This window comes from Jaculus jaculus, chromosome 7, assembly GCF_020740685.1.
Source record: "Jaculus jaculus isolate mJacJac1 chromosome 7, mJacJac1.mat.Y.cur, whole genome shotgun sequence".
Lineage (NCBI taxonomy): Eukaryota > Metazoa > Chordata > Mammalia > Rodentia > Dipodidae > Jaculus > Jaculus jaculus.
The window spans coordinates 105,144,620-105,157,080 of record NC_059108.1 but is presented as its reverse complement, the minus strand read 5'-3'; the positions used below and the strand labels follow the sequence as shown (position 1 = coordinate 105,157,080).

At 37.5% G+C, this 12,461-nt stretch overlaps 1 protein-coding gene across 4 annotated transcripts in view; it reads left to right on the top strand.

Annotated features, from left to right (window-relative positions):
- Nin (ninein) overlaps positions 1–5,694 on the top strand; it is a 127,873-nt gene extending 122,179 nt beyond the window's left edge. For 2 of the 4 annotated variants that reach the window (XM_045153767.1, XM_045153768.1), the window contains exons 29-30: positions 2,390–2,503; positions 5,226–5,694. In XM_045153767.1, the coding sequence (XP_045009702.1) occupies positions 2,390–2,503; positions 5,226–5,435 (324 nt within the window). In that variant the 3' untranslated portion in view covers positions 5,436–5,694. Of the gene's footprint in view, positions 1–480; positions 943–2,389; positions 2,504–5,225 lie in introns of those variants that run through there. The other 2 variants (XM_045153771.1, XM_045153769.1) reach the window with 2 other exon arrangements.
- Positions 5,695–12,461: the final 6,767 nt, after the last annotated feature.

Genomic DNA, 12,461 nt, shown 5'->3' with positions numbered 1-12,461 from the left:
ACCATGGCCTCAGTTTTTAATGAACCTTCTAAACCAAATGTTTTCGTGAAGATCCTGCTCATTACTCTCCCATACATGCCATTTTCAAAGCATGTCCTTCCCAACCCACCCACTAATTTTTGAGAATTAAAACTGCCCTTTTATATCAAAAAATTCAGGGTTAGACAAAATCTGATAAGGGGGAAAAAATCCCCAGCCAGAGGAGAGGGCGGGCTACTGATCACTCTCACTAGAAGGGTGCTCGTGGCTTCCCCTTGACTCTCATTAAGAATACAAAACATGATACAGATCTGCATGTTGTCTCAGTGTGTGGAGTGATGCAGTTTCTTCTGCCTTTGTGTTGCTTTGCTTGCATATGTAGTGTTATTGTGTGTGCGTTGGAAAGTTGTTTCATTATAAGTGTGTGAACTTAGTGTCCCCTAAAAATAACCCATAATCTTGACATCAGGGTGAAGTGTACCACTTGCCTTCTTTCTCTAGGCCTTGCTACCGGAGCAGCGAGCAGTGCATGCAGATTCCTACAGAAGGATTGGGCACCTCTGAGAACTGGGCTGCTATTGATGGCATTTGTTACCATGGCAGACTCCCAAATGCACACACCCACACATGCACACACACCACACAGATAGAAGCTGAGACATATTGGAAACAAGTGCTCTTTTAAATTTTTCTGCTATTATTTTTACTGTTAAGCGTTTACAGTATTGTCTCTTATTTATGTGTAATGGATGTTGTGAATAATTCACAAGCTTCAGCTTGTTACAAATCATTTTATTTATATCATTTAAAGAGTGGATTTAAGATTCTTGAAAGGATATATTCTATATATTTTCTCATTCCATATGTTGTAATTATTTTTAACAAAAGGTACTACTTTTATATATGGAATTTGAAGAAAATCAGGGCTATTTATATTGTTTTGTATAAGATGTATAATACTTTTTGACAGGAACAAAAAGAAAATTTTGATGAAATAATAAAATACATTTTAAATATGTGACTGCCTTGTTTTTTCCTGTTTCCCCTATTCTTTGTAACTACTCTTATGTGCTTTGAATTATTGATCCTTATGATTTTCTGGTCTTTGGGGGGATTTTTAGGCAAGTAGAAATCAAGCACTTCTCATTATGTTTAAACTTTTAAGAGCCACTATATATCTTTTAAAATGCAGTCTTTTTTTTTTTTTTTTTTTTTTTTTTTTTTTGGTTTTTTGAGGGAGGGTCTTGCTCTAGCTCAGGATGACCTAGAATTCACTATGTAATCTCAGGGTAGCCTCTAACTCACAGCGATTCTCCTAACTCTGCCTCCTGAGTGCTGGGATTCAAAGCGTGCACCACCATGCCAGGCTTATGCAGGCTTTTTAAAGCTAGACACTAACGTCTAATTTACTGAAATTCACGTGGACTACTGATTTGATTTCAAATTGCTCACATGTTTTCATTTGTTTTTATGATTAAGTGTTATTATTTAAACCCAAGCAGAGTTTGATTATTCTGTTTCAAATGTACCTTTTCAAGACTATTTAAGTATTAACAGTCATCAACACCTGACATATGCTTAAAAAGTTGAAGCACCTTCTGAAATCTGAAATTGGGAATTCTGAAATTCCCAGTGTAGACATCTGGCAAGCTAAGGGTAGGTGCCATCTCACCCTCATCTCTCTCTAGATCTCTGTGCTTCATAAATCCATGTCTCTCCTTGAGTACACATTGCTGTATGAGAAGAGGAAAGGCTCTTTTCCTGCTCTGCGGTTTTATCTAGGAGCTCTTTGGGGAGAAGATTCTTAATTTTCAGTCTGCTCTGATGATAAATGCATCCTCCAATACAGATATTTGCTTCACTCTGACAAATCACATTGGAAAACAAAAGACTACAATAACAGGCAGGAAGGGACTTACTATGAGGAAAAAACTGTAACACCAACACAGTAATCAGTCATTTCAAAGAAAAATCCAGGCATGTGTGTAACAAGTTGATTAGAAACATTAGACAGCCCCAAATAAACCCAGTGTTTGCTTGGTTGTTGGGAGACCTACAATATTTCAAAGACCCAAAACATCTTGTTGCAATTTACTTTAGATACTCATTTTATTAGAAGTGCAAACAGCTTTTTTATTATGGGCTTAAGATTTTTACATCAGGGAACAATGGTACCACAGGTAAGATTCTTTGTTTTATCTTTGACTCTTCTCTGAAAGCCTGCTCTTCGAACATAGTCAGTCCATGCAGTGCTCAGAACTCCCGTTTCATCAAAATCTGACTGTCTGTTACAAAGGCAAAGCAATGGCTGCCTCGTCTCTAAGCATCTTCTGGGGAGAGTAAGCATCTAGTGTCTCCACTGTGGTATGATATTCAAGTGATAATACACATTTTTTTCTCTTCCCTTCAGGGAAGCCAGGAGCACCTAGTAACTGTCATGGAGGAACGAATGATAGAAGTTGAACAGAAACTTAAACTGGTGAAACGGCTTCTTCAAGAGAAAGTGAATCAGCTTAAAGAACAAGTGAGCCCTTCAGTCACCTCTGTCTGTCCTCCTCATATTCCATTTGTAACCCAGAGTTTACATCCTCCTAGTACCATTCATTTGGGTTGTTACTAAAAGCCAATTCTGATAGAAAAATATCTGAAAGAACTTAGGAGTCAACCTCTTTCATACCACCCCCCAAATATATGAATTCTGCACTTTATATTTTTTCCAAAGCTTGCTTTGTTTTGTTTTTGAGGCAGGGTTTCAGTCTAGCTCAGGCTGGCCTGGAACTCACTCTGTAGTCCAGGCTGGCCATAAAGTCACAGAAATCTTCCTGCCTCAGTTTATAGAGTGCTAGGATCAAAGGCATGAGCCACCACACTCAGCTTTAAAACTCTTTTAAATGTATACTTGTCCATAATTTTGCAAATGTGTATTTGTAAACAGCGGCTCATATCTAAAGTATTCCTAATGAGTTTCAGTGGTTCAAATTGAATATTTTTAATCCAACACAAGAAGCATTATTTTTTAAATAAATAGAAAAACACCATTTATTTTTTTAGTGCTAAACGGAATTTTAGCTTTCCTATTTCCAATAGTTTGTGGCAACTGCAAAAAGTACCTTATTACTATAACAAGACCCAAAAAGATACACTTTGGACTAATAATCAGGCTGATCTTGTCACTATTGGGGCAGCTGTGACTTAAGAAGTGACCTCTGCATCTGCTGACAAGCTGGGCAAGGAAGACCTTCTCTAGGAAAGTGTTACAGCCTCTAAAAAAACTGAGATTGAGACAAACTGGACAGGTAAGGGGCAGAAATTGCCAACTCTGGTTTTCTAGAAATAGATAAGCTAAGGATGATAACCCCAAGTGAGGATCTGAATGTAAATGCATAGAAGAACTTTCTTCAGCTCTATATCTTAATAGGTGGAGAAAGAGAAACACATGGCCATTCAACCCTTTCTGTGGTCACCACATAGTTACTAGGCTCCAGATCCTGTTCTGGGCACTAGAGAGGCAGCAGTGGGCAAAATGAAGTCCCTGGCCATATGGAATGTAAATTCTAGCACACCTGGAAGGTGCCAAGCATGTCACCAGATGGTAGGTTCAAAAAGAGTTCATTCTGTTCTAAGTGGAGAGGAACAAAAGAGATACTTGATCTAACTTTGAGATTTAAAGAAAACTTCCTGAAGGCCTCTTTTGTCTTTATTTCTTCCTCTTCAAGGTAGGGTCTCACTCTAGCCCAGGCTGACCTGGAATATCACTGTGTAGTCTCAGGGTGTCCTTGAATTTACGGCAATCCCCCTACCTCTGTCTCCTAAGTACTGCGATTAAAGGCATGAGCCATCATATCCAGCTCCTGGAGGCCTCTTAAATGAACTTTTGAGGGCTGGGTAAATAATTGAGGGAAAGGCATTGTTGCAGTCCGGTTCGCATTGCTGGTAGAAATCACCCAACCAAGAGCAGCTTCTGGGAAAAAGAGATTTATTTTGGCTTACAGGCTCGAGGGGAAGCTCCACGATGGCAGGGGAAAATGATGGCATGAGCAGAGGGTGGACATCACCTCCTGGCCAACATAAGATGGACCATAGCAACAGGAGGGTATGCCAAACACTGGCATGGGGAAACTGGCTATAAAGCCCATAAGCCCGCCCCCAACAATACACTCCCTCCAGGAGGCATTAATTCCCAAATCTCCATCAGCTGGGAACCTAGCATTCAGAACACCTAAGTTTATGGGGGACACCTGAATCAAACCACCACAGGCATTATAGGTTGTAGAAAGATAAGAGGACACCTGTGTTTGTGGAGTATGCGTATCTAAGAACACCTGTGCATGGGCACTTCCTACTATCCTAGGAGAAGAGACCAGAGGAGAGGAGGAAAGAGCCATGCTTACTATGCTAAGGAGTTAAAATTTTGTTCTGTAGATGGGAAAAAGTCACTGAAGTGTTTCCTAAGTAAAAGGGAGAAGGAGAAAGGAAGGGTATATTTGAACATTTCAGTAACAAGAACATTCTGAGATATATACAAACACTTCACAGTAATCTAGATTATTGTTGAGCTTGGAAATGATAATCAATTAACCATTCTGAGTTGATCTTTATTCATCAAGTCCAACTTTTTCTTTTAGATTCCCTACTTGAAATTGAGTACAAAAAAAATGAGAATTTAAGGATGTAATGTGATAGAGTGAAGATATTAGCAAGAATAATAATAAAAATATTGCTAGTTGGCTAACAAATAGCCTGCAGTCTAGACTGTATCTTCGTTAGGAGTAGGATATACCTTTTAGACAAGACCCTATTGTGAGGAGGAGCTTAAGCTAAGGAAAAGTGGCTACCAATATCTCTTTGTGATAACTCATGAGCTAAATATTGAAATATTCTACAGGTTATAGTTATGAATGTGAAGCTTAAGCATCTGTTGTTGGGAGCAGAGTACATAAGTTGTAAAAGGATTTTAGACATTTTTATACAATGAATAAAGCAGTGACACTATTTAGGTAGAAAAAAATCACTTTAGAACCCTCTAATAGCAACTTCTACAAACATATTATGAAAAGAAACATCTTGGAAGAAGTATATTTGCTCCATCTTTGTCTCCCTAATACCAAGTCTGATGTAAAACTACATTATAAAATGAAAGAATATAGTTAACAGAAATGATTTGCCTGTATTAACTGTCCTCGTGGTAGACCTTAAACTGAAAGTAGCTACAGATGTGGAATCAAGGTATTTCTGCTTTGTTCTAGCTCTGCAAGAACACGAAAGCAGACTCCATGGTGAAGGATTTGTATGTTGAAAATGCCCAGTTGTTGAAAGCTCTGGAAATGACTGAACAGAGACAGAAAACAGCAGAGAAGAAAAATTACCTCCTAGAAGAGAAGATTGCCAGCCTCAGTACAATTGTCAGGAACCTGACACCTGCCCCGCTGACTTCCACGCCGCCTTTGAGGTCATAGCCATACCGAAGGGTGTGCTGGCATCTGCGCACTTTACTGAAGCTGACGGAATGTTTCCACAGGCTCTCAGCTCTCTTTCCATAAAACCTGCAGAGACTTAAAGCCAAGCCTAACCAAAATCTAGCAGCAACAGGATCAGCATCTCCAAATAGGTGTTTCTAGGAATTCCACATAATCACATATTTTACTATTTAAATTATTCACAAACTTTGAATTGATTTTTTTTAAGGTATTCTAAGAATGGGTACACAAAAAGTTAAAAAAAAAAAGTAAAAACAATTTTAAGAACCTTAAAATCCCAGTTTTTAATGGTTTTTGTTGGTGGTGGTGGTGGTTTTTTGAGGTAGGGTCTCACTCTAGCTCAGGCTCAGGCTGGCCTCGAACTCATGATGATCCTCCTACCTCTGCATCCCGAGTGCTAGGATTAAAGGCATGTGTCACCATGCCCAGCTTAATGTTTTTTTTAAATCACTATTATATATCAATCTGTGTATGCTGTCCAGTTTAAGTTTGAGATCTAACTGAAGTGGTTACTTCAAACTCTAGTTTAAAACCAAATTTAGATGTTACACATATAAATACCAACGACAATCTGCTCAATAGTTTTGGATCTCTGAATTAACTGGTAGATTGTGATTCTGTCTGAAAAACAGACAAGGCTCAATCACAAACCACCAAAGTCAGAAAAGCCCAAGTTTGTAGAAACTGTTTCTGACTTCTGACGCCTACTGTTACTACTATGGTGTGTTCTGGATTCAAAACTGATTCACCCATTTCATTATCTGCACTCTTCACTAACAACACAGCTTTACAGCCTTTAAACAGCCTTTTCTTCCTCTCTCAGAGGTTTTGTTTAGGACCTTGTCTTCTAAGAAGTGGATAAAGCCAGGTCTTAAAGCATGTGAACTAGCTCGAGCACTGAACAAACCACTTTGGAACAAGAAGCGACTCTGGGAGGAGGGATCCACAGCCCACTGGGGTTTTCCTAAATCTCAAGCCTTGGAGTTCATGGACTTTCCTTTGAGGTTGCCTCAAGAACTCAGGGAAAATTCTTTAAGCTGAACTACTAGCCAGCCTCTAAGAATTTGAGATGTATAAACCATGTGACCTTATTTATTTGTCTCATATATTTACAGCCGTAGAACTTTTATTTCTATATGATAGTGCATTTAATTGTTTGAAAGAGCCTGATTTAAGAGTCAGAGCTTCTTCTAAGTCATAGAGGAGCTTTTGTTCTTTGCTGGTTAGAGGTCAAGATTGCCATGTTTCTGAGCCTTCTGTACCTCAAATCTGATGCTAAGAATTTTGTACTTTGGAAAACAGCATGCTAAATGAGGTAAGAGAGTGCTACACAGGACTTGACAATGATGCTCAAGATCTGAACACAGAGAACCGTAAACCTTTTAAACTGGGACACACACACATACACACACACGGAACTAAACTCTGTCTAACTTCCTTTACCAATGGTGGGTGGAGGACTAACCAAGTGCAGAATACTACCAAAGCACGACTGCTTATTTCATGGGTAGAGAATTAGAAGTTTCATTTTACAAGTATTAGAGGATAATCCAACGATGCCTTATGAGCAGGAATACAAGATAAAACAAACTGCCCAAAAAGTCATACGATGACAGAAACTTAATCTCTACCAAGTAATTTCCATCAAGGGACTTTGGCATTCCTTAAGGCTCTAACCACTCACTCCTGCCAGCCCAAGAGCCCCTCCCCACTTTATAGAGGCCCTGAGAAGACCCTGCTATTGGGAGGTCCAGTTGTTCATACTATTGACACAGACCTTTCAAGTTTTACACAGCCCTTATTATCAGAGAGACCTTATTTCTCCCTGGAGAAATTTTAATTTTTCCCTGTTATTATACTTCTGGATATTTGACAACTGCTATTATGCCTTCCCTAAGCTGTCTTCTCAATGATTTGGATCATTAGCTTTAACAGAAAATTGTTTTCAGTTACAATTATGAATAGGCTTGGCTGAGCATGGTGGTGCACACTTTTAATCCCGGCACTTGGGAGAGCAAGGTAGGAGGATCGTCTGAGCTCAAGGCCACCCTAAAACTACAAAGTGAATTCCAGGTCAGCCTGGGCTAGAGTAAGACCCTACCTCAAAAGAACAAAAGAAAAAAATGTGAATAGGTCTAGGCCACCATTACAAGTAAAATAGGTGTCCATGGAGTATTCATCAGGGTGCTTTAGGTTAAACAAGTTTAATGCCACTGAACTGAACAAGCAGATCTCTCCAACAGTCAGCTTAGCATGGGATCACATTTGTTGTTGTTTTTCTTTTTTTCACATTATGATAAGTATAGGTTAATGTTTCTTATAAATTTCTATTTATATGCAAATACCGTAATGTACAATGAATGTAAATAGGATATTTTGGAAAGTTTCAGACTGCATTCAGAATCTTTTTATGCAAAATTAAAGTGCTACTCAAATGAGAGTATTTTTAGCCTATGTGTAGAAGCTAAAGTTCTTGGTTCAGCCTACCTACAAAATTTGGGGAAAATAGCAATATAAAAAGTATGTAGATACCTTGAATTTATACATTTGTGTAGCAGTTTATTTTTAATAAATAGTTTAGAGTTGGAGTTTGAATTGACCATTTATAACATAGCCTACAGATTTTAAAAGAACTCTTAAAGACATTTGATGTAAACTATTAAAATTATGTTTAGATTTTGCTTTCAAACATTTTAGTGGCACTCTTCAAAAATCACAAGTTATGTATTTATCTTCAGTTAGCTATTTTTTTAAACAAAGCACTGTTTTTTTTATATTTTATTTTTATCCAAGAACAGTTATGTAAAAGGGTACTGAGACTGGCTTTTCACTTCAAGGAAAGGGAACTGAGTGCCTTTGGAATAAACATTAACTAAGGAGGGACAAGGAAGATAATAAAACTTCCATGTTCCTGTTTTGTCTTCTGCTTTTTAAGAGGCCTTTACTCTTAAGTCCAACTTGTAAAAGGGGAGAAATAGGAGGCAGGAGGTAGAACCAACCACAGTATTTTGTTTTATTTATTTTTCTAAAACTCTCAAGCTAGACTTTAGAGATTGTTTTAAAATGTGAATCCCTCCCAGAAACTTCCATGCACTGTTTATATACTTAACCTTCTGCACATGTTGCATAAATAGATCATGAAATCATAGGCTTTTACAGTGTGAGAAGAGATGTTACAGGTCTAGCATTTCAGTAATGTACCAAAATCTAGGGAAGGTATTATTTTGGGGAACTTGAAAGAAAAGAAGAAAAGGCTTGCTTTCTATCAGCCTTTTGTTGATTTTGTCTTTAATATGGACAATAAACTTGTGATTTCTCTTTATATTTCAATGAGCAAATAAATAGAAATGTGCTGCTCTGGTCAGCATGTTTTAAAGGTATTCCTGATCAAGGCAAGTCTAAGTGCTCTATAATACCATAGTATTAAGCAAGTCTTGTTTTGAATGGATTACTTGTAATGTGTAATTATGTCACTCCAATGAGTCATGAAAGTAATGCCAAAAACCAGGCTAAAGCCTAATAACCAAAGCACTCATACTTAAAATATTCATTAGATCGTGTTTGGAACACTTAAACATCTCCATGCTATAAAGTTTTGGTTATATGGCATATGGACAGCTATTTAATAATATATCAAAGTTAACTTTTTGCTTTTTAGCTTTCTTGAATGATACAAGGTGAATTTATTCTTACTGAGGAGATATTACTACACGAGTTAAGGGAACATGAACTTTGTGAGGGCAAACTAGTTAATCCAGAACTGTCTCAAGAATTCTGTTTAGATAAAGTTTAATGGAACTGTATTTATATCAGCATTGTACATTTCATCTCAGCCATTCTATCCTAGAAAGATTTTAATGTGAGCTTAAAGCATAAATAAATAATTTTGCAGATATGCTTTTTGTTTCTTGATTTTTTTTTTTTTGATCAGTTCCAGTGTGTTTGTCCTTGGTCTTTAGCATGAATACACTAAACACATTTTACAGATGCAGAATCTGCCACTCCTGTGGACTGAGTTAGCGTCTTCATTTGAAGAAGATCCAAGAGATCTGTATGAATTAGCACTGGGTCTCCATTCCTGTCATAGAGGAGCTGACTGCCCACACACACAAAAAGACAGTGTCACTGATGAACATAGATACAAAAGTTCTCAACAAACACTAACAAATGAGATTCCACAGCACATAAAAGAGATCATTTGCCATTATCAAACTTGTTTCATCTCAGGAATGTAAGGGTTCAACATATGCCAATCAATTAAACATAGTATATCAGATCAACTGAAAGGGATAAAAGGCATGGTGGCTCAGGCAGAGGTAGGAGGATCACTATGAGTTCAAGGCTACCCTGAGACCACATAGTGAATTCCAGGTCACCCTGGACTAGAGTGAGATCTTACCTCAGAAAACCAAAAAAAATATGATCATCTCAATAGATGCAGAAAATGTTTTGGGTTTTTTTTTCATGGTAGGGTCTCTCTCTAGCCAAGGTTGCCCTGGAACTCACTATGTAATCTCAGAGTGGCCTTGAACTCACAGTGATCCTCCTACCTCTGCCTCCCAAGTGCTAGGATTAAAGGCATGTGCCACCATGCCCGGCCATAAAATGTATTTTTAAATTTTAAATGTATTTTAAATTTTCTTCATGACAAAATCCATGAACAAATTAGGTATAGAAATACTATACCTCAACATAATTAAAGCTACAAGTGACAAGTCTACCATTAGCATCAGAATGAGTGAAGAAAAGTTCAAACCATTACTTCTAAAATCAAGAACAAGACAAGAATGTCCACTCTTATGCTGTCATTCAATATAGTACTAGAACTTTTAACCAAAGTAATCAAGATACAGAAAGAAATATATGGGCTGGGGAGATGGATCAATGATTAAACATGCTTGTAAAGCTTGCTGGCCTGGGTTCAATTCCCCAGTACTCACATGAAGCCAGATGAACAAAGTGGCATATGCATCTGGAGTTCATTTGTAGTAGCAAGAGGAGGCCCTGGAATTCATGTTCTCTCTCTCTGTCTCTGTCTCTCTCTCTTTCGTAAGTAAATAAAATATTTTTACCGCCACCACTTCCAGGCCGGCACACAGCATAGGTGAGACAGGCAGCCAGCTCAAAAGGTAACAGGGTATACATAAAATCATGGACCCCAAAACCTGAAACCACTAGAAGAAATACAGGGTAAACACTTTAAGACATTGATATTGGTATAGACAAAGAAAAAATGAAAACATGGAGAGAAAGAAATTCTTACACATGGTGGGGATAGAGATTATAAATTAGTATAGCCATTTTGGAGAACAGTATAGAGGTTCTTTAAATCTACAAAGAAATCTACCCATATAATCTAGCTATACCACATATATATGGAGAGAGAGAGAGAGAGAGAGAGAGAAATATTACTCAGTCATGAAGAAACAATCATCTTTGCAGCAAAATTGATGTAACTGGAGGATGTTATGTCAAGTGAAATAGGCCAGACACTGAAGGACAAGTATTGCACGTTCTCTCACATATGTGTAAGCTAAACATATTGACATAAAAGTAAAATAGTGATTGCTAGAAATTTGGAAAGGTTTGTATGTGGGTAGAAGGGAAAAGCAAGATTGGATTCAGTCAGGGCACACTATATATATTTATGATAATATACTAAAACCTACTAACATGTATAGTTAATACTTGTTAATAAAACAGTTTGAATTATCTTTGTGTTCTTATAGAAATAGGATGGTGGGCTGGAGAGATGGCTTAGCGGTTAAGCACTTGCCTGTGAAGCCTAAGGACCCCGGTTCGAGGCTCGGTTCCCCAGGTCCCACGTTAGCCAGATGCACAAGGGGGCGCACACGTCTGGAGTTCGTTTGCAGAGGCTGGAAGCCCTGGCGCGCCCATTCTCTCTCTCTCCCTCTATCTGTCTTTCTCTCTGTGTCTGTCGCTCTCAAATAAATAAATAAATAAATAAAAATTTTAAAAAAAAAGAAAGAAATAGGATGGTAATATTCATATATATATAATGTTTAAAATGTAAATATTGTGATTAGTTTCAAGTATTTTAATGTAAAAAATAGGTAAATTCCTTCATTTTGTATTGTGATTCTGTACTTCAATGAGATTAGTGTAGCCTCTTTGGTTTATGGTCTCTTTTATTCATTCTGCTTTCAAAAAGAAACCTTTTCTCTCCGATGCATATTTAATCTTCATTTTCCAACAGTGATTATATTTAGACTAGAATGTAACCTAAATTATGTAAAATCTCTATAATCTGCCAATTAAAACTTAAATTTCATCCAAACAAAATATCTCACAAAATGCTTAGTATTTTTGGAGGGTGGGGAAGGAGAGTACATCTCCGTTGCAAGTCAAAAGAAGTGGACAGTTTTAAAAGTAGAGCTCATAGCCAGGCATGGTAGCACATACCTTTAATCCTAGCACATGGGAGGCAGAGGTAGGAGGATTGCTGTGAGTTCAAGGCCAGCCTGAGACTACATAGTGAATTCCAGGTCAGCCTGGGCTAGAACAAGACTCTACCTAAAAAAAAAAAGTAAAGCTTATAGTATTTGTGAGTATTATTTTTTTGAGAGAGATAGCTTAAATTTGGGGGGGGGTTGTTGGGGTTTTTTTTTTGCATTTTCAAAGGGTTTATTGAAGAATGTTCTTAGGAAAGCAATTGCTTTATATATAACAAACTATAAAACCACGACATACTAAAAACTAAAGAATAAACAATCATCTAAAATGAGCTGCATACTCATGTTAAAATAACATTTAATTCTAAGAAATGATTACATGGGATGTGCTTCACTAGTTCAGATAACAGACAACAGTTGTCAAGACCCAGTTGTTTTCTTTCCTGTTTGGAGCTATATCTGTATTCAAGATCTCAAGCCATGGATAAGCCTGTGCCAGGTAAGAAGATATTAGGATTTCAAGAGCTATGAACAATAAATGGAACTACCCAGAAGTATTTGAGTCATAAAAAGTTTTAAAAGCTATGGAAAT